Source organism: Lactuca serriola, chromosome 8 (assembly GCF_051521515.1).
Source record: "Lactuca serriola cultivar US96UC23 chromosome 8, Lser_US96UC23_V15, whole genome shotgun sequence".
Lineage (NCBI taxonomy): Eukaryota > Viridiplantae > Streptophyta > Magnoliopsida > Asterales > Asteraceae > Lactuca > Lactuca serriola.
In genome coordinates this window covers 126489641-126512983 of record NC_136415.1, presented here as the reverse complement: position 1 = coordinate 126512983, position 23343 = coordinate 126489641, and the positions used below count along the sequence as shown (strand labels likewise).

Below are 23343 nucleotides of genomic sequence, written 5' to 3'. Positions count from 1 at the left end.
AAAAACGTACAAGATATCCAAAATAAATTAGAGTGTTGGTGCTTCATCAAATATTTTTGGACAAAAAAACACAGCATTTTGACAACCACAATGACTATTTTTGCAAATTTTGTTTTAATTTTTTTAAAATTTTGTTTATGTAATGTTGCTTCTTTTATGTTTTTTTTTTTTGACGCTTTCTGTTTTTATGTTATTTAATTTTTGGAATACGTTATTTTAACTGTTTAACCAACTCGATAATTTGTTATTAGAGTTTTATGATGTGCAATGTATAAATTCACTAGTTTCTTTTTCTCAAACCACAAAATTTGATTTCTGTTATTTACTCTCATTAATTTGATTTGATATAGTAGATAGTCCTTTTCACATGGAAGAAGAAACAAGCCAACAACCCATGGGCATCATCTAGTCGTGGAAGATATCTTCTTCATGAGCTCACATTCAATTAAAAACAAATAAGAAACGTTGCATACAACAACATACAGAATATACTCATGCCACAAACTACATATTACAGCAGCATCATTACGATAAGAACCGCTTATTGCAACATCGATCCATGACTGTTACAGAAACTTTAACTTTCACAAACACAAAGAGCTTTTTCTTGCAACATCGATTGATGTTATAGACAAAAACTTCAACTTCATAAAAGTACATAACCGAAAAAACGACTAGATTTATTATTTGTAAATGCCACTTATCATTATGCCTTACCAAAGCGTTTCTTGAAAAATGCAAGCAGGCGTTCTCTTGGAGGTAAGACTTGATTGATGACTTCAAGGTTAACAAAGTCATCAGCCCATTCGGTGAGTTTTGGAAACTTGTCTTTGGTGACTAATGTTTTTTCGGCTGCTTCTTGGATTATTCCAAGCCAATAGGCTATGAAATCAGCAGCAATGTCGACCAGGTTAATGTTGTCACCTCCAAAGAACTTGGTAGCTTTGACTTTCAGTTCATTTTCTAGTATTTGTAGTTGCTCGCAAGCTTCTTTATCAGTCTCCTCATTTCCATCGGGTCCAAAAGCCTTATATAGTGCAGGAATGCACTGAACAAAAACAAAGAATATAATCGTCAATGTAGGAACAGAAGTGTTAAAGACAATGATGCATGATCAGTCTGTTCATTTCCTTCTTCCATAATGCTGAAATCAAATCATGTGCATACATCCACTAACAATTACATAACCATACGTACAAAAACCAGTAGCATAAATGAAGATCAGGGGAGAAGGAAATTATTAGTTATTACCTTCTCATCAATAAATTTGGCCCAAAATCGAGCAACAACCTTCTCATAAGGATCCTGAGGCAAAATCGGAACTCCTTTCCACACTTCATCAATGTACTCAACGATCAGCAGAGACTCTGAGATCGGATTTCCGTTATGAACCAGCACCGGTACTTTCTTATAAACAGGATTATACTTGAGAAGTTCGGCACTCTTGTTGCTGAGATCTTGTTCCAAGTTTTCGTACTTGATTCCCTTCATATTCAAAGCGATTTTCGCTCTGCAAACGAATGGACTTCCTGCAACGGCATACAACTTCACTTCATCCGCCATTTTCCGTCGATCTGAATCTATCAGCAACTCCTGATTTCAGGTTTCTAAATATTAGTTGGTGAACGGCCATATAAATACTACTGCGATAGAGTCACCTACCCCTCTGTCATGGTCGACGTATGTTGTAGCCTTGTGGGTTGTTCGAGCGTGTGGACGATATAATTTGATTTTTTATTATTTAATACTTATATCAATCAAAAATATTATTCAACTTTTATACACAAGTATATATTGACGACAATAAATGATATGTTGTTTTTATCTAACGATATATTATATCAATCAATAATATTATTCAGCATTTTTACACAAGTATTTATTGACAAGAGTAAATGATATATAGCTTTAATTTCTCTATTGAATTTCAAACAACTTGGAGCTTGTTTCAGCCCTTCAAAGTGGCTGGAGGGTGACTTATGTTGGGTTAATCAAAAAATCTGGGACAATTTAAGTCCAAGGGGCAATTTTGGAAGCTTTTTTTTAAGCGTTATTTGTGTTAGTTTAGGATACTATCTGTTTTAGTATAAATAAGGGTATAGGTTTAGATTTCTTTGTTTAGGTTTTCCAGCAATAAAGACTCTTGTTCAGCAAGTAATTAGAAAGCTCTCCCGTGTTTTCTTATTCCCCTGTTTTGCCCTGTGTTCACTTCTTCCTTCCTGTTCTGTTCTATTTTTCTTAGGCAACAAGGTTGCATCACAATTATCATCATGTAGATATCTAACATTAGGTATCAGAGTGAATCTGGTGCAATGTCGAACAAGGAAGGATCGGTTACACTTCAAGACCCAATGCTGTCTAAGACGAATTACACAGCATTGTCTACTAAGATGAAGGTTTACATGCAAGCGCAAGAGGTGTGGGAAGCGATTGAGCCGAAGAACCCACAAAACCCGGTGGGTATGAAGATAGACAAGATGACAATGGCTGCCATCTACCAAGCGATTCCGAAGGAGGTTCTATTGACGATAGCGGAGAAGCAATCGGCAAAAGAAGTTTGGGAAACACTCTAAGACGATGTACTTGGGAGCAGATCGAGTCAAGACCACCAAGGTTCAAACTCTCAAAGCCGAATTTGAGATGCTGAACATGAGTGAATCAAAAAGAGTGAATGATTTTTCTGCAAAGATAGGGAATATTGTAAGCAATATAAGGGCTCTTGGCAAAACGATAGAAGAATATTACATAGTAAAGAAAGTACTATGTACTGTACCATCAAAGTTTCTTCAATTAGCATCGCCCATTGAACAATTAAGTGATGTCAACACTATGACTTTTGAAGAAGTGGTAGGAAGATTGACGGAACATGAAATTCGAATCAAGATTCACCAGGAATCTGATGAGAAAAAATTATTGCCGACACACGAAGAATGGGAAGAACTAGCCAGGAAATATAACCAAGCAGATTCGAAATCAAAGCAGGGAAACAACAATAATAACCATGGGGGAAAGGGATGAGGTCAAGGCAACAACCATAAGCACGTAGTAAAGAAAGTACTACGTGATGTACCTTCAAAGTTTGTTCAATTGGCATGGACCATTGAAAAATTCGGTGATCTCGACACTATATCTTTTGAAGAAGTGGTAGGAAGATTGATGACACATGAAATTCGAATCAAGTTTCACCAAAAACCTGATGAGAAAAAATTATTGCTAACACACGAAGAATGGGAAGAACGAGCTAAGAAACAGAACCAAGAAGATTCGAAATTAAAGCAGCGAAACAACAATAATAACCATGGGGGAAAAGGATGAGGTCGAGACAAGAGTCACATTCAATGTTACAATTACCAAGAATTTGGGCATTATGATGCAGAATGCAAGAACCCAAGATGAGAAAGACAAAAATACGAAGCAAACTTATCGCAAGGTCACATCGATGAAGCGGATTTACTACTGGCAGTACTCCACAATAGTGAGCCCAAAGATGAAGTTATCTTAAACGAAGAAAAGGTGAACCCAAAACTTAAACCGGATGACAAAAAGAAAAATCAGTCTAAGGTTTGCTAGCTCGATAATGGCGCGAGTAACCATATGACCAGGGATGAAGACAAATTCCATGAGCTTAACCGAGCGGTTCAAGGGTATGTGATGTTTGGAGATGGCTCAAAGGTACGTGTCGAAGGAAAATGGTCAATTATATTCGAGTGTAAGAATGATGAGCAACGGATGCTTCAAGGAGTATATTACATACCAAAAATATGTAGTAATATTATTAGCTTGGGCCAACTAGCACAAAACGGTGATTGTATCATTATGCTTGGATTATACCTATGGATACAAGATAAACGGAATTCACTGCTCAAGAAGGTAAATCAATCTGAAAACCAACTCTATCAAATAACTTTGAATGAAATCGGACCACGATGTTTATTTAATGAAGTTGAAGAATCTTTACTCAATCAAAATCAAATGTGTTGAAAAATGTTCTTATGTAACCTTGTATGTGACCATAACTGAAATAAGATGAACTATTTTTATACAATCTAACAAATATTATCAGTTATTTCAGGTTGCATGAATGCGTGATAAAACGGAAAATACGAAAGCACGCGCATAGACGAGAAAATTAGCTGTGTGACTAAAAAGTTTCACCAATATATATATATATATATATATATATATATATATATATATATATATATATATATATATATATATATATATATATACGTATGTATATATATGTATTATATATATGTATGTGTTATATATATATATATATATGTATTATATATATAGATATGTATATGTGTTGAATAAGTCAAACAAAGGAGGAAGTCAAGAAAAGTCAAGGATGAAGAAGCCTAAAACCTTCCCACGTTCTTTGCTCCTAGCTCTACATCAACTTGCATCTTTCAACTTACACTCAAGTGTACTACTACTAGATATTTGTTTCTCATATATATACATGTGTATGTAGTGTGTGTTTAGTGTTAGTGAGAATATAAGAGACTAAGAGAGATTCATATGTTATAGTGAATTTTCCTTTGTAAAACCACACCCTCTCAATCTTCATCCCTGGAGATAACCAAGAACATCAAGATCAACAACAACCAAAAATGAAGAACATCATCAACTATCTTCATCTTCTTCATTCAAACTCAAGGTGTTCATCTTCAACCCATCAAACATCATCATCTTCATAAACTTTCACCACCTTATATCAACCTCATTCCAACCTCCAAACAACCTCAAAATACTCTCCTAACACCCTCCAAATACCATCCTTAAACCTCCTCCAAAAAAACCCCTTTCAAATAACCACAACCATCACCACTTGCTGTTTTTCGACAGCAGAATCTTCAAGTCAGAAACGAAGACAACTGGGCTCGGTACAAGCACAAAAAGACTAGGGAGATTTTCACCATCAATTCTTCAGGACCTTACCTACATCTAGGAATTTTCGTGGACGATTTTGACCACGGGAAACCCCAAAGAGACGCGAGAGAGAATTGGCTATCCAGAGAGATTTCTGTTTTCAAGTTCAGAATCTGCATGTTAGAAAACAGAAAACCGAGCACAACACAGCCAAAATAAGACTAGGGAGATTTTCATCACAAATTCTTTAGAACCTTACCTTCATCTAGGAATTTTCGTGGACGATTTTGACCACAGGAAACCCCAGAGAGACGCGAGAGAGAAATGGCTATCCAGAGAGATTTTCTGAAAACTGAAGGTTTTTAATCTGTGTATGCAAGGATCTGCGCGAACACGACCCGTGTTGTTTTTGCCTAAATCAACACGACCCGTGTTCAGGATTTTGACCTTTAAAAACTTCTAAAAACCTCCTACACGACCCGTGTCACTTGTGCCTTATTCTACACGACCCGTGTTCAGAAGCTTCATCAAGAAAACCCTCCAAAACCCTCCTACACGACCCGTGTCACTTGTGCCTTATCTTACACGACCCGTGTGCATGTTTTTACCCAAAAATACTTCAAATACAAATACATAAACCCATGTATTTTGTACCCTTTTGTAAACACTTGTTTTACATAAAATCGAGCTTTAAATGAACTTTTGTTACTTATCCAATGCCGGATTGATCTTTGAACTAATATAGACCAGTCGCTCCAAGAGTCCCAATATCGACCAGTCCATTCAAAGAACATATATCGACCAGTCGCTCCAAGAGTCCCAATATCGACCAGTCCATTCAAAGAACAAATATCGACCAGTCGCTTCATGAGTCCGGTTCAGTCAATTTATTGACGAACCTACTTGATATATATTTATATATTTATATACTTCATTATAGCTTTACGTCATTTAAATATAGTCATTAATATTATTTATAGCTTTATGTCATTTAAATACAGTCATTTATATTATTTATAGCTTAACGTCATTTAAATACAGTCATTTATATTATTATAGCTTTCAGTCATTTACAGCTTTCATATTTATACTTATTCCGCAATTCTTATTCTTTATATATATATCTATCTTATATCTTAAACTAATATATCTGTCACACAGTAACTGGTAACCGAGCCTTTTGTTGTGGTGATCAGATTGTTATATTTCCAACAAATCGGTATCTGAGCTGATATATAAAAGGAATAATATCCAACAATTGGTATCAGAGCTTGTGTGATTTACCTTGAAATTTTTGTCGAAAAACTTTTGGTTATAGCGTTTATAAACCTTCCATAAGCTTTTCTTTAAAAATTTCATTTTAATATCACTTGTTCAAAATCCTTTCAAAAAAAAATGTCTTTGGCAAATTACTCCAACATGAACTCTGTCTCCATTGCAAATAGCTTAGGATCTGGTTCACGGGCACCCATACTCATTCCTGAAGAGTATAATTCGTGGGTTGGCCGTATGAATCTTCATCTTAATGCTATAAATGAAGATGTCTGGAAGTGTGTAGAAGGAACATATGTTACTCCAGAAAATATGGCTACTCTTGCTACAAATCAAGCCACTCAAGTTGAAATTACAAAAAAGTTGGAACTCCAAGCCAAAAAGGAACTTGTTTCTGGAATACCTCACAGTATTCTAAGTCAAATGGATGACATTATACTGTTAACCGCAAATCAAATTTGGGAGAATTTGAAAAATCGTTTTTGTGGAAATAAAAGAATCATCGGAAACAAAAGAACATCTGTTTTGAATGAATTTGATAATTTCAAAATGCTTTCATCAGAAACCATCCATGATGCTCATGATAGGTTCAATTTGATTATGGTTAAAATGAACAATTTGGGTATCAAAAAGACACAACACGAGATAAATCTCAAGTTTTTAAACAATCTTTTCGAAAGCTGGAAAATGGTTAAACTCATTATTCAGGGAAATCCAGCTATTCATACTGAAACTTTGTACAACTTGTATGGAGAACTTCAATCGTATGAATCCTCGATTGACCCACCAACCACTGCAGCTTTTGGAGGACCACTTGCACTTGTGTCCACAACTTCTCAAAACCAAACACCTTTCAATGATCAAAACTTTAATCATTTTAATCAGACTACATCTTTTCAAAACCAAGCCTTCCAGTCTGATTCAAATGATGAAGCAGATTATCAACAACTGTGTGCGTTGGTTGCAAACACAAATCTCCAGAGATTTATCCCAAATCATGGTCAATCAAATTTTAGACCAAATTTTCAACCAAGACCATCTTTTGGACAAAATAACTCAAGTTTTCAACCAAGACCATCTTTTGGTCAAAACAACTCAGGTTTTCAACCTAGACCTTACTTTGGACAAAATTCTCAAAGACCTTCTTTCCAAAATAACTCAAACCAAGGTTTTCAAAACCAGGGATTTCAAAACGATCCCAACTCAGGTCATAATCACAATCCAAACAATAGTTTTCAAAATCAAAATAGAGGTTTCCAAAATCAAGGTTACAACAATCAAAACAATGGTTTTCAAAACAACCAAAATTTTAGATTCCAACAAAACCATTCTCAACCTTCCCAACAAGCCCAAACTCAAACACCTAAAAGACTTCCGATTAAAAGTCAAAAGGATGATAGTGATGAAGAAGTGATCATTTGTCACAACTGCAAAGGAACAAATCACTATGCCAGAGAATGTCGAGCCAAAAACAAAACCAAAATCAAAGACTCAGCATACTATGCTCAAAGAGCCGATGAATTGAAGAAACTGGAAAACCAAGAAAAGCAAAGAGCATTGATGGCAATCCATGAACCAAGTGTGGAATACTGGCCAACTTCTGATGACGAAGCTGAACACGAACCAACACAATCAAACTTCTGCTTCGTAGCTGGTGTTGAAATACCTTCAAGAGCTCCAAACGTCATAGAACAGGTATGGTCTATGATCTCTGAACTTGGTTTTTCCAAAACAATTTTTGAGTCCCACATAACCAAAATTGAGACTAGTCTGGAAGTTGATCTCAAAACATATCATGACACAATGGTCAATTATGATATTTGCAAATCTGAGTTACAAACCTTGCAACTCAAATTTGGAGAATCAACAAGAACGAAAAGCAAATTGGAAAGAGACGTTGAAAGAAAATCAGAAGATTATAATCACGTCTTGGAACAATTAAATCAGTCCCTAATTCAGAAAAGGGATTTGGAACTAAAAAATCAGTCAGTCATTTCTTCTGAAATAAAAGATGTTTTAGAAATGGAAATCCTTCAGTTGAAACAAGACTTTCAAGAATCAACTGACAAATACAATGTTTTAAATGAAAAGCTGACTGATTCTTTAAAACAAATCAATTCTCTTGAAACCGAGAATAAAAGACTGATATGGAATATGGATTCTATCAAAGTTGCCAGAAAACTAAGTGATGATATTTTCACCAAGGCAAACACCTTGGGAACTGGCAAAATTGATACGAATTATAGACCAGGAATTGGAAGAGAATCCTTTGAAATTGAACAAGCAAAACAGAAAAACATGACGAATTGTGAAAACTCTGAATCTACTCTACATAATCTTTTCACATCTGTTAATGAGGAAGATTCAGATGACGAAACAGTTATCAACTGTAGTCCAGATGATACTGCTTTCAGTGTTTCCAAAAAGTCTTTCAAAAGAGTTGTAAATTCTGAAACAGACTCTGCAAGTTCTTTAACTCACCAAATCAAAAATACTGATGGAACCACTAAACTCAAAAACTTTTTGAATGGAGAAAATTCCTCTTATAAGGATGGTAGTACTTCTATACCAACTGCTTTTCCTACAATGACTTCATCAATTGTTGGAAAAACTAGTCTGGGACAAAAATACTCCAAGAAACAACAAACAAGCAAAAAATCCATTCAAGTCACCAAAACCCCACTAATCAAACCAAACCTTTTTGAAAAACAACCAAAGAAACCAAACGTCATACCTCATAAACAGGTTTCCAAACAAAAACCAAAATCTTTTCAAAAACCTTTTGAAAACCGCTTTCAAGATATTACTTTTAATCATTCAAGGAACTTTCAAAAACCATCACATCCGAAAGTTTCAAACCATCATCCTCAAAAAGCTTTTCAAAACCGCCCATCACATCCCAGATATGAAGAAAACTTTTCAAACAAACCTTCACATCTAGGATATCTTTCACCAAATCACAGATCTTATCAACCCACAGGTTTTCAAAAACAAATCGCATTTTGGGTAAAATTGATAGATCAAATCAAACCTCAACCATTCCATCGTTATAAACCAAACCATTACAATAATGTGAAGTCAAATGATAAAAGAAATTCATTAAGAAAAGCACCCAAAATAACAACTGACAAACCAGGACCCATTCAGATTTGGGTACCTAAAGTTTCTGTCTGATTGTAGGTACTTAATGCTGGAGAACCCAATGATGATACATGGTATATTGATAGTGGCTGCTCCAAGCATATGACAGGAAACCGGAACTACTTACGTGACTTCAAACCTATACAAACCAATCAAGATGTTACCTTCGGCAACAACATGAAAGCAAAAATCAAAGGTTATGGAAACATAACAAATGGTAATTTTACCATAAAGAAAGTTGCCTTCGTCGATGACCTGAAACACAACCTCATCAGTGTTTCTCAACTGTGTGATAACAATCTTGAAGTTCTTTTCACCAAACAACGAAGCTTGATCATGGACGCCAAAACCAAAGATGTTATAGTTGATTCTGACCGTGCCGGAAATATGTATCCACTTGACATGGATCTTATCTATGGTAAACCCGATATATGTCTGCTATCTAAAGCCCCAGCAGATATTAGTTGGTTATGGCACCGCCGCCTTTCCCATCTAAACTTTGGGTACATCAACAAATTAATCGGCGATGATCTTGTTCGAGGGCTACCACTTCTGAAGCTTGATAACGAAACTCTTTGTGCCGCATGTGAAAAAGGAAAACTTTCCAAATCCACTCACAAAAGCATCTCAGAATCTAGTGTGTCCGAACCACTAGAGTTGTTGCACATAGACCTTTGTGGCCCTGCCAAAACCCAAACCATTCAAGGGAAGAAGTACATTCTTGTTGTCGTTGATGGTTTCTCGCGCTTTACTTGGGTCTTTTTCTTAAGACTAAAATCAGAAGCACCTGAAGAGATGATCAACTTCATCAAACAAATCGAGCTGAAGTTGAAACGACCTGTTCGAAGAATCCGAAGTGATAATGGTTTAGAGTTCAAAAACAATACTCTAGATTCATTTCTCAAAGACAAAGGAATTGAACACAACTTCTCAGCCCCATACACTCCACAACAGAACGGTGTTGTCGAAAGAAGGAACCGAACTCTATGTGAAGCTGCAAGATCAATGCTTATCTTCGCTGATCTGCCACAATACTTCTGGGCAGAAGCAATAGCCACAGCTTGCTATACTCAAAATCGTTCCTTAATCCATAAACATCTTCATAAAACACCATATGAAGTCATTAACAACCGAAAACCAAACATCAAATTTTTCCATATTTTCGGTTGTCGATGCTTCGTAAAGAATAATAAAGATCACCTTTCAAAATTTGAATCAAGGTCGGACGAAGGAATTTTCCTTGGTTACTCTTTTTCTTCAGCTGCTTATCGAGTACTGAATAAACGTACTAGAGTAATTGAAGAAAGTACCGATGTTCATTTCGATGAATTTTATGTTAGGAAATTGGATCGTGAACATTTTGGTTCAAAAATGATTGAAAATATTTTTCAAAATCCAATTCAACAAACACCTTCTCCTGACATAGACATTGAAATCGATCTTGATTTGCTTTTTGAACAACCAAAAACCGCTTACAATTCTGAACTTCTAACTACTTTAATTGACCCTATAGGAACACCCAGTGAAGTAATTCCACAAACAAACCAAAATGATGCAAATCAATTCGAGGGGGAACCACCAACACATACTTCCTCTTTGGAACAAACACCAAATCCTCCTTTAAACACCCGAACCCCAAATAGCCAAAACAATCCCGATGCATCATTTATGGGGGAACCTTCAAACCTATTCCAAGATGAAACGCCCGGAGAAGAACAATGGGATACTGAAACTCCAATTATTATAGCGGAAGAGAATCGCTTAATAAAGTGGACCAGAAATCATCCAACAGACCAAATCATCGGAGATCCCAACATAGGCATTCAGACTAGAGGCGCATCCACAAATGAATGTTTATTTGGAGCCTTCTTATCCACGACCGAACCCAAAACCATACATTCTGCTATAAAAGATCCAGATTGGGTAAAAGCTATGCAAGAAGAGCTAGCAGAATTTGAAAGAAACGACGTATGGAATCTTGTTCCTACTCCACCCGATGTTACTGTTATAGGTTCAAGATGGGTATACAGAAACAAGACTGACGATCAAGGAATCATTTGTCGAAACAAGGCACGTCTTGTAGTCAAAGGATATTCACAACAAGAGGGAATCGACTACGATGAAACATATGCTCCAGTTGCCCGAATTGAAGCAATTCGCATCTTTCTTGCATATGCTGCACATAAGAATTTCAAAGTATTCCAAATGGATGTTAAATGTGCATTCCTACATGGAGAGATAGATCGCGAAGTATACATCCAACAACCACCAGGTTTCGAAGATCCCAAATTTCCAGATCACAGCTTTAAATTGCAGAAAGCTGTCTACGGCTTGAAACAAGCACCTCGAGCTTGGTATGCCACGTTGTCAACCTTTCTCGAAGAATCAGGTTTTAAAAGAGGTTCAATTGATCAAACACTCTTTCGTAAAATCTTTAATAAACATCTGTTAATCGTACAAATATATGTTGATGACATTATTTTCGGTTCTACTGATGAATCTTTAAGTGTTAAGTTTGCAGATCTAATGAAGAGCAAATTTGAAATGAGCATGATTGGGGAGATGACTACTTTTCTCGGACTTCAAATCAAACAGTCAACTGATGGCATTTTCATCAACCAAGAGAATTATGTCAAAAACCTACTCACTCGTTTTTCAATGGAAAAATCCAATACCGCAAAAACCCCAATGGCTTTTGGATACAAAATTGATGCAGACTTAAATGGCAAACCCGTTGACCAGAAAAGATATCGTGGAATGATCGGATCACTCTTGTACCTCATTGCCAGCAGACCTGACATCATGTTTTCTACATGTGTTTGTGCTAGATACCAAGCAAATCCTATGGAATCCCATGTAGTTGCTGTGAAACGCATCTTCAAATACCTTAAAGGCACTCCCAAACTTGGCCTTTGGTATCCAGCTAAATCCGATTTTCAGCTGAACGCTTTCACCGACTCAGACTACGGAGGATGCAAGCTAGATAGGAAGAGTACATCTGGTAGCTGTCAATTCCTAGGAGGTAGACTAGTGAGTTGGACTTCAAAGAAACAGACGTGTGTATCCACATCAACAGCAGAAGCTGAATATGTCGCTGCCGCCAGCTGTTGTTCACAAGTCATATGGATGCAAACTCAACTGCGTGACTATGGCTTCAAAATCTCACAAATTCCCATATTTTGTGACTCAACTAGTGCAATTGCCATTTCTCACAATCCCGTTCACCATTCCATGACAAAGCACATCGACATTCGATATCACTTTATCAAAGACAACATTCAAAAGGGTCATATCGAACTACACTTCATCAACTCCGAAGATCAAATTGCCGATGTCTTCACTAAGGCTCTCGATGAAACGAAGTTTCAATACTTCCTAGGCCGTCTAGGAATGTTAAATCCAGATAACATCCATCCTTAAACTTTTACTTTTTGTTTGTACAAAAGTGTGTTTACTTTCATTCAAAAAGAAAATTCAAAAACATTTGAAAACTGCTTTCTTTTCAAAAAAACCAAAAACATTGAAATAACCAATATTTCCAAAAACATTCAGAAAAACAAATCTTCAAAAATATTATAAAAGACTTGCCATAATAAGCTTTTATAGAACCTTGTGATTAATCGTCTTTTGACTTAATTTTCAGATGCTTATGCTCGATGAAGATATTAAGTCATATTGATTCTCAATTGGAGTGAAGGTTCAAATCTCCTACTTTTCATAATGTACATAACTTTATTTCCTTCAATTTTATTTCATTATTGATGATTTCAAAAAGGGACATAAGGTTAGGAGGTTCAGATGAAAACAAAAACCCATGTGAGAATTTGTGCCTCATCAATCTGAATCATTGTGGAATTCATTTCTTGTGAGCTTAGGTGTGTCACTATTGCTTATAAGGTATATCCGATTATACCTTGTCACGGTCTCATTTTTGCTTAGATATCAAAATGACCAGGGACGATACATTCATTTCATACATACTAGACAAACTGTCTTTTATGCCACTAATCCCTACCTAGATATAAGCCAACCAAAAATGATGTCTTGAGATCCCGTGATCCATCAACAAGAAAAGACGAAACAAGATAAAAAGGAATCAACAAGAAAGCCAAATCATTCACCGAAGAAATACCAAACAAAACAAAAAAAAACTCTACATTTGGTATTTTCAAACAAAGTTCAATCAAATGGTTATTTCAAAGCAAACATCAAAAGATCTCGTGATCTGTTTTTAACCATTTTTCACAAAAAGGGATATCTTAATCCCGCAAGATAGATACTCTCAAAAATCCCAATTTTCTCAAATGTAGCAAATTCTCGATGCTAAAACAAAATATCCTTTTACAACAAAAAGGATATTGATCAACAAAAAGGATACCATCAAAGAAAAAGCTGCAACAACAAAGGATTTCCCGGGATACTGTAGCCTTCATCAATGAAAGTTCTTAGTTGCAAACTGCACTATGAAAATTGCTAAACCCCTCTACATGTATTTCCCGACGGAGAGAGAGAGAAAGTTAATGGCATGAATGAAGAAACCCGCTGAGTAATGCCGAAACCAGTCTTATGTGATTGATTATCTAATAATGAGACTAAGTGACCTTTCAAGAAAAGCATAGTTGAACACCTCCAATATGAGTGTGAGTCGTCAGAGAGAGATATCACTCATTTTTAGTGATCATTAACTTGTTCTGCTGCCAGAACAACTAAACACCCAAGTGAAGTGTGAGCTATACCTATGAGCGTTCATCTGAATCGACCTGTTAAACCACTTGTCGTCATTAATAATGCTATAAAATCTTAAGAAATTTCTTTAGATACATATATGGCTACCCTTTGATAACCGAACCTGAGACTTTGATTCGGAAACAAATTTCTGAAAATCTTTTACATAAGATATGTTAAACCAAGTCACAAACTTTCAAATCAATTGCTATGGTTTTATATATATCTTATCTATTGACAAATCTTTTATCTCGAATCTTCAAAAGTTAAACTGTCAATATGATTATATCATACCTGTCCTTATTTCAGCAATGATCACATAGGGGGAAATTGTTGAAAAATGTTCTTATGTAACCTTGTATGTGACCATAACTGAAATAAGATGAACTATTTTTATACAATCTAACAAATATTATCAGTTATTTCAGGTTGCATGAATGCGTGATAAAACGGAAAATACGAAAGCACGCGCATAGACGAGAAAATTAGCTGTGTGACTAAAAAGTTTCACCAATATATATATATATATATATATATATATATATATATATATACGTATGTATATATATGTATTATATATATGTATGTGTTATATATATATATATGTATTATATATATAGATATGTATATGTGTTGAATAAGTCAAACAAAGGAGGAAGTCAAGAAAAGTCAAGGATGAAGAAGCCTAAAACCTTCCCACGTTCTTTGCTCCTAGCTCTACATCAACTTGCATCTTTCAACTTACACTCAAGTGTACTACTACTAGATATTTGTTTCTCATATATATACATGTGTATGTAGTGTGTGTTTAGTGTTAGTGAGAATATAAGAGACTAAGAGAGATTCATATGTTATAGTGAATTTTCCTTTGTAAAACCACACCCTCTCAATCTTCATCCCTGGAGATAACCAAGAACATCAAGATCAACAACAACCAAAAATGAAGAACATCATCAACTATCTTCATCTTCTTCATTCAAACTCAAGGTGTTCATCTTCAACCCATCAAACATCATCATCTTCATAAACTTTCACCACCTTATATCAACCTCATTCCAACCTCCAAACAACCTCAAAATACTCTCCTAACACCCTCCAAATACCATCCTTAAACCTCCTCCAAAAAAACCCCTTTCAAATAACCACAACCATCACCACTTGCTGTTTTTCGACAGCAGAATCTTCAAGTCAGAAACGAAGACAACTGGGCTCGGTACAAGCACAAAAAGACTAGGGAGATTTTCACCATCAATTCTTCAGGACCTTACCTACATCTAGGAATTTTCGTGGACGATTTTGACCACGGGAAACCCCAAAGAGACGCGAGAGAGAATTGGCTATCCAGAGAGATTTCTGTTTTCAAGTTCAGAATCTGCATGTTAGAAAACAGAAAACCGAGCACAACACAGCCAAAATAAGACTAGGGAGATTTTCATCACAAATTCTTTAGAACCTTACCTTCATCTAGGAATTTTCGTGGACGATTTTGACCACAGGAAACCCCAGAGAGACGCGAGAGAGAAATGGCTATCCAGAGAGATTTTCTGAAAACTGAAGGTTTTTAATCTGTGTATGCAAGGATCTGCGCGAACACGACCCGTGTTGTTTTTGCCTAAATCAACACGACCCGTGTTCAGGATTTTGACCTTTAAAAACTTCTAAAAACCTCCTACACGACCCGTGTCACTTGTGCCTTATTCTACACGACCCGTGTTCAGAAGCTTCATCAAGAAAACCCTCCAAAACCCTCCTACACGACCCGTGTCACTTGTGCCTTATCTTACACGACCCGTGTGCATGTTTTTACCCAAAAATACTTCAAATACAAATACATAAACCCATGTATTTTGTACCCTTTTGTAAACACTTGTTTTACATAAAATCGAGCTTTAAATGAACTTTTGTTACTTATCCAATGCCGGATTGATCTTTGAACTAATATAGACCAGTCGCTCCAAGAGTCCCAATATCGACCAGTCCATTCAAAGAACATATATCGACCAGTCGCTCCAAGAGTCCCAATATCGACCAGTCCATTCAAAGAACAAATATCGACCAGTCGCTTCATGAGTCCGGTTCAGTCAATTTATTGACGAACCTACTTGATATATATTTATATATTTATATACTTCATTATAGCTTTACGTCATTTAAATATAGTCATTAATATTATTTATAGCTTTATGTCATTTAAATACAGTCATTTATATTATTTATAGCTTAACGTCATTTAAATACAGTCATTTATATTATTATAGCTTTCAGTCATTTACAGCTTTCATATTTATACTTATTCCGCAATTCTTATTCTTTATATATATATCTATCTTATATCTTAAACTAATATATCTGTCACACAGTAACTGGTAACCGAGCCTTTTGTTGTGGTGATCAGATTGTTATATTTCCAACAAATCGGTATCTGAGCTGATATATAAAAGGAATAATATCCAACAAAATGTTTGAAGAAGTATTGGTTTGTGAAAAACCGATGATTGAAGTCACCACAAGTTGGTATGAAGGATGTTTGGTAGAAAATATAGTTCATAAAAAACTATGTACATCGGTTGGAGGAACAAGAAACATGTACTCATTGTTAGGTTATGAAGTAGGCGACTTTCAAGTTAAGGATGTTATCAGTAACACTCATCCCAAATTTGATAGAAAATACGATTCAGATTCACCAGAAGAAAAGAATATCTTAGGAAGAGTAGTTGAATGTGAGAAAGAAAAGACGGTTATGTCATATGCTACTCAAACTTCATAATTATTGCACAAGAAAAGATCAAAGTCGCACCATTTACTTGATCTAGTTTTATGCATCATGTGTATGAGAATAGATGTGACAAGCTGCCATAAAGATGAAAGGTGGAATGAGTACACTTCAAACGATTTTAGCTCGCCTAGTACACTACAAAGTGATGAACCACAACATACATCATGGACGGTGTGAATGACGATGATGCAATGAAGGATGAGCTAAAGTCAACTAAGAAAAAATGTATTTGGCAAGACTACTAGGGCTAAGGTGATAACCTTGCAGATGCTAAGGATTGGTCATCAAACATCTGTGACAAAAAAGACTTTAAAGGAAAAGATATTGTTTTAAATGTTATTCCTAAATCTTATATTTATCGATGCTTGAAACCTCAAAAGAGAAAAGAACAACTCAATGAGGATGGTCAGAGTAAATTTTGTGAAAAGGTTCTAGTGAAGTCTAGGAAAAGAAAATGGATAGCAAAGAAAGATGACATTGATTTGAAGGTTTTTAGAGGAAGAAACAAGTTTAAAAACATGAGAAAAATGATAGGAGTGAAGATGGTGCAAGTTTCTAAATTAAGGGGGAAAATGTCGAGTTAATCTAGAAATATGGTACAATTTAAGTCCAGGGGAAGTTTTGGAAACTTTCTTTTTAAGCGTTATTTGTGTTAGTTTAGGATACTATCTCTTTTAGTATAAATATGGGTATAGGTTTAGGTTTATTTATTTAAGTTTTCCAGCAATAAAAACTCTTGTTTAACAAGCAATTAGAAAGCTCTATTGTGTTTTCTTATTCCCCCGTTTTTCCCTGTTCACTTCTTCATTCTCGACTATTGTTTTCCAATCGGCTGTTTTTACATTAATTTCTACTTCATCATTGTTCTGTTTTTCTTAGGCAATAAGGTTGCATCATGTATCATCAGGTAAATATGTAACATTATTCCCCAGGTTTGCGAATCATAATCGTATTTTTTCCTTTTATAGTGGTGGCTGGACATAGAATGAAAAAACTCGAAAAAACAAAATTAGAAGAGCTTGAATCCAATGTGGATGCCATTCACATGAAATCCAAAGTTATACCTTTGAACTTGGAGTTAGCTATTCAGTGAACAAGATTAATCGTAGCCCAACCAGATTTTCTTTATTGTTTTAAATGATTATGGGAGTTTTCTTTTATGTATCGATGGCTTCTTAAACCTTCAAATTACGGATTAAATAGGAGAATATTCAGAAGGTCCCAAGATGGATAAGGGCATTCACTACACACCTGCACCTTAACGCAGTAAAAGCCAGATTACTACATTATGTAGTGATACCACACCCATAACTATGATACCATATGTTTTTAAAACTAGAATTATAAAACATATAACCATGATACCATATGCATGTAATAACTATGATACCATATGTTTTTAAAACTAGAAGTATAAAACATATAAAAGACCCTTTTTACAAACCTCAAATCTATGCAATCCGTTTTGAAAAGCACTAGCACATCTCTTATATGCACTAGTGGGATAAAGGATATCTAACCGTTAGTGTTATCTTTAGATGGTCGGGGTGTATTCACGATTTCTATAACCAAGTTATAGGGCGATTACACATGTTTTTCAAATTGGATGATTTGATCGAAAATCTTTTGTAATAAAGGATACCTAAGCAAGAGAGTTTTGAGGCATTGATGGGATCAAACATGTCTAATTAAATTTGTTATTAGCGACCCCATAAATCTAGGAATTATATAGTAATATATAATTGATAATTGATATCTACCGGGTTGAATTCAAATGGATGAGATAAAGGATACGTAACCATTTATTTGTTTTGCAACTTGGATCCTAGACTATGATAATTAATGTTTTTGGAAACTAAAAGGGTAATTATCAAAGAGTTTAAATATTGAAAATACTAAACGATTTTTAAAAAAAAAATTTGTAGTTAAATAATCCATTGTCATTACTGGATTGTCATTTTCTTTGATGGCCTAATGAAACATAACATGCACTAGATACAACTTCAATGAATGAGTTCATGTCTTAAGAGACAATCTCACAAGAGATATGAAATTGTATAGACTTAAAGGTCCTAGTCCTAAAATATTTGCTTTGCGTAATAAACCTGAACATGATACCTAGTAAATGCATCATTATGATGCTAAAGATGTTTCTAAGATCAAACTAAGAATAGTTCAAGCCCCTAAAGAATCACCTTGTGTGATCTAAGAGGCCCATATTTTATGGACTGAACACCTCTCAGCCCAATAAATCCAATAAGGCTCACATAGATGGATCTTGTTTCTTTTATGGAGAAACTGGACATTGGAAGATGATTTGCTCCTCTTATTTAGAAAAAAAAATCAGGAAGAGACTAGTATTTCAAGTATCTACTAGATAGAACTCATAATATCATATAACACTTAGGTTCTTGGTACTTAAATGTTAATCTAATATTTGTAAATTGCTTACAGGTATTTATAGAAGAGTTACTGGCTGAGCACAATCAAGTTGAAACTATACTCTCAGAGTTTAGTTTATTAATTATGCTAGGAACATAATGTACATGTAGTATAAAACAATGTTTGTTTTGGAACAATGTATGTTTTGATTTAGGTAGTCTAAATATATGTCTTTGTTTAATTTATGAATGATTGACTATTTACTTAAATCATTTATAATAACGATCACCTTCATATTCGGAAATGTTTAATTTTTTTTTCATGAAACTAGATCTCCTAATAAGAATTATAAAGTAAATATAAATATTTTATAAATGACAAGTTCTATATTCCAAATACTTTTGACTTAAACTTGTATTAAATTAAACTCAACTTTGACATTGTTATCTTTATTATATAAATAACCTTCACGTATTCCAAATTCAAGAAAGGGATCTTTGAAGGAAAATAATGTTGTTTATCTGGCATATGTAATTCTAATTTATATATAAAGTATTACTAATGATACTTTCAATAAGTAGTAGAGAAAATAAATTATTAAGGGATTATACACTATGGTGTATGACTTCCTTTCTAATGAATGTCTAAGATTTATCACAAGATACCGAATCAACTTTATTAACAACTACAGTAGTTATAAATTATATTTTACATGTTAAAACATAATTGGGAAATATTTGCTTAATTTTTCAAATATGAAGTTCAAATAGAAATTGGTAAGAATTATCTAAGACGTTAATGATAATAAAAGATGAATTAAATCTTACTTGGTATGATTTTCTTTCTAATTAGTAGAAATGTCTTTTTATTTCCTTGGGATAACACCTAGAACACTATCAATTGTACCTTGAGTACAAACACCAACTAACTAGTAGATATAACATTTTCTTCATAAGATTTTGTATGGAAAGGCTTCATCCCTATCTTATTAAATGTTTTATGGATTTAAAGCCTATGTTGGACTAAATCTTTTGATCCCAAAATCTAATAGATACATATTTGTATAAAAATCTAAATGTGGCTTAGATTATTATATGCAAACCCACCAAGAGTAAGTTTTCTTATCCCTCTGATAGCTGAGTTAGCAGAATGCAAGCTTTTGATGACAAAGCAAGTGCAAGGTACATGGAACTTGAAGCAGCATAAGAACCATAGCTTCATCTAGTTATAATTGGCACTAGTTTTAACATGGATTGTTAAACTTGAATAATAGCTATTCACAAACACAAATTGTTTGCATTAGTGGTAGAAATCATCTATAACTTGAGAAATGTGGAATCTCTCATTGATGAGCTTTCTTGATGATTTCTGGAAACTTTATCAAATACCAAGATGCTATGTTAGATCTTAAATCTGATTAATGACTTAGAGTCATGAACATGAGATGTAGTCCATGTATGATAATTAAGAATGGTCTTAATTGAACTTCCTCCCTATAGCTAGGCTAGGAGTATGTGATTCTTCAAGAAAGAATACATTACATGGATAACCATACACATTTAAAGCAAAACTTGTTATAAAAGGATTTTCTCATACTCATGTTATTTACTATGGTCCTTATCATACTCATGACATTGACTATAATCAAACTTTTTTCACAAGTAGCTATGATTAGATCAACAATGGTATTGTTTATTATAAATTCATATTCGCGATATGAAATATAGAAAATAGATTTCAAGATGATCCAAAGAACTACAAAGGTTGTGATTTCTTCATTTTCTTCTTTGGTGCTTGTTTAAATCTTTCTACAACTTGCAAAAATGATCCTTGGTGGGTTTAAACTCGTTTTATATCATTCAAAATTACAAGTCTTCCGTTGCTAAATATTATGTTTTGAAACTAGTTTTTTGAATAAAAACCCAATGCAAACTAGCATTGATGATGATTATCCAGATAAATTGTCAACACTAACATCCTCCATCAATTGGAAAATAGGGAAAAATCTTTTGGTAAATGAAATTACAACCGAATGCATCAATAGAAGCATGGACGGGAAAAATGCACCGTTGAATAAAGGGCTAGTGAGAATATTGATTGTTAAGGTTTTGGCTTCCATTATGTCATGTAAGTTCAAATGATGTGTAAATTAAACCATAGTTTTTTTCAAATATAACAGTTGGCCATTTTTATGTTCTATGTTAAGCATGTAAACCCGCCTACTGTTGGTGATTTGTATCACCCATATTTTAAGTGTAATGAGACAAGTTTGTTGACCAATGTAATCTTGATCAATATTGAACAAGTAATAGTGGTGCAAAGTACACACTTATTTGAGTTTATTTTGATTTAAAGTAGATTGTTATTTAAGGGCAACCCCCTAAACCTCAGGGGTTTGCGGGCAGTGCCCCTATTAGTGAGGTCCAAGGAATAGCAACCCCTGGATGGGTTAATATTGCTTTAAGGAAAAAAAACATGAAAATATGAAATTGTGTTACATACCTGATTTTTTTTCCTTATCTTTAGACTCGGTTCTATGGTAGTTAACTGATGGTTATGAAACAGTTTTTGTCACTTTTTAGACATTTGTTATTGTTCTTGTTTTTTTAATTTGAATCCAATACGCAATAAGATCATAACCTTATACATTCTCTGTTCTAAAAATAACTACGTTTTATCTGGTTGAGATTTCAATTTTACCATCAAAATATTGCAATATGAAAGTACATCATGACTGTCAGTGAATCCAATAAATCTAAGTGCCCAGATTTCAAACATCTACATGGTATGTCATGTACTATGTTAAGCAGGTAAACCATTATACATGGCATGCCACATAGGCAAACTCAGTTCGAGTTTCATCCACGTGGTGCTAACATAACATTCATATTGTTTTTTTTGAACTAAATTAATTTTTTATTATCAATAAAAAAAAGATTTTATATAAAATCGATTTTATGATCAAAGAATAGTAACCCAGAAACTAAGACAACAAAGATATTTGTGAAGATTTTGAAGCCATATGATCATAATCTCCAAGCTAAATATAATGGTCTTGTAAACCATAGGAAGGATTTAATCTCTTTATCACACAAGGTTATCCATAGTAGTGGAAAACATGTTCAACTTATTAGAAAATTTGGTTACCAACTTAACCTATTAAACATGTTCAACTTATTAGAAAATTTGGTTACCAACTTAACCTATTAAAGTCGTTGTTTTTATTTATCCTTGTCTTTCTCATCGGTAATAGATTCATTATAAAAGGAAACAAGAAAACAAAAATCACTAAACCCCTCCCCCTATATGTGAAAAATGGGAAAAGGGTCGATGGTGGCTTGGTTACAAATCCATGAGAAACCTTGATCAAATATAAAATTAATTAACTTCTTCTTTTGACGAGGTAAATGAAATAGTAGCTATTAACTTACTTACTTCTGATCCAGTTTCCAATGTTTCAAATTTAATAATGTTGGAATTGCAATTGTTTAAAAATGTAATATCTAATGTTAGATATGGAATGTAGCTCTTTTCTACAAAAAAAAAGTTTCAATAAGTTGGTTTCATTTGTAATCACTATCTGGACACATTTAGCAACAAAAATTCTCCAAACATAAAAATCAATAAAAAATCGAGAGATGTTCTTCAGCCCCTAGAAATGTAACACATTGTTTAATATAATTTGTTACATTCTAGACATTACATAATTTACATTATACGTTCAAATACATGGATATGTACATTGACATAATGAAACACCTCGTCCAATGCTAACACAAATCCCAACTCCACCGACTCTTTCTTGGCATTTTGTAGCGCAACATTTTGCATAACATTCAAAAGAACAAGGCCCCAGTGACATATTACAAGACCCTGTTGGATGCACTTGAGCTTTGTTGACAGATCCTTCCGTTGCATACACCAACATGCTATCTGTGTTATGTTTCATATCAACAATATTTACAAGTAAACTAATTTGCAAGACTTGAAGTATATTGAAAATACAAAATATATTTTTTTGCAAAATTTAACTTAAAATAAAAGAAGTTTTGAATAATCATGTTTGCTCTTTGCTTGACCCTTGTCCGGAAATAGAAAAGGGGGAACAATTAACATCATTGTAACATGTTATATGATTACTGTAAAATAGATGCACTAGTTTTCAG

The 23343-nt window shown here is 34.2% G+C and overlaps 2 protein-coding genes across 2 annotated transcripts; one reads left to right on the top strand and one right to left on the bottom strand.

Annotated features, from left to right (window-relative positions):
- Window positions 1-423: 423 nt before the first annotated feature.
- LOC145069428 (putative glutathione S-transferase) lies at window positions 424-1621 on the bottom strand. The gene is made up of 2 exons (XM_079016355.1): window positions 1252-1621; window positions 424-1048 (listed from the first exon to the last, which is right to left on the bottom strand). Exons 1-2 carry the CDS (start codon window positions 1561-1563, stop codon window positions 707-709), a joined length of 654 nt encoding a protein of 217 aa, XP_078872481.1. The 5' UTR covers window positions 1564-1621; the 3' UTR covers window positions 424-706.
- Window positions 1622-2577: 956 nt separating this feature from the next.
- Window positions 2578-3018, top strand: LOC145067383 (uncharacterized). Its single transcript, XM_079014536.1, has one exon. It carries the CDS (start codon window positions 2578-2580, stop codon window positions 3016-3018), a length of 441 nt encoding a protein of 146 aa, XP_078870662.1.
- Window positions 3019-23343: the final 20325 nt, after the last annotated feature.

Excerpts from the sequence above, each read along its gene's own strand:
- LOC145069428 (XM_079016355.1), bottom strand. The coding sequence starts at position 1,563 with ATGGCGGATGAAGTGAAGTTGTATGCCGTTGCAGGAAGTCCATTCGTT. Across the intron at positions 1,049-1,251 it reads CCAAATTTATTGATGAGAAG|TGCATTCCTGCACTATATAA; the intron begins GTAATAACTAAT and ends GTTTTTGTTCAG.
- LOC145067383 (XM_079014536.1), top strand. The coding sequence starts at position 2,578 with ATGTACTTGGGAGCAGATCGAGTCAAGACCACCAAGGTTCAAACTCTC.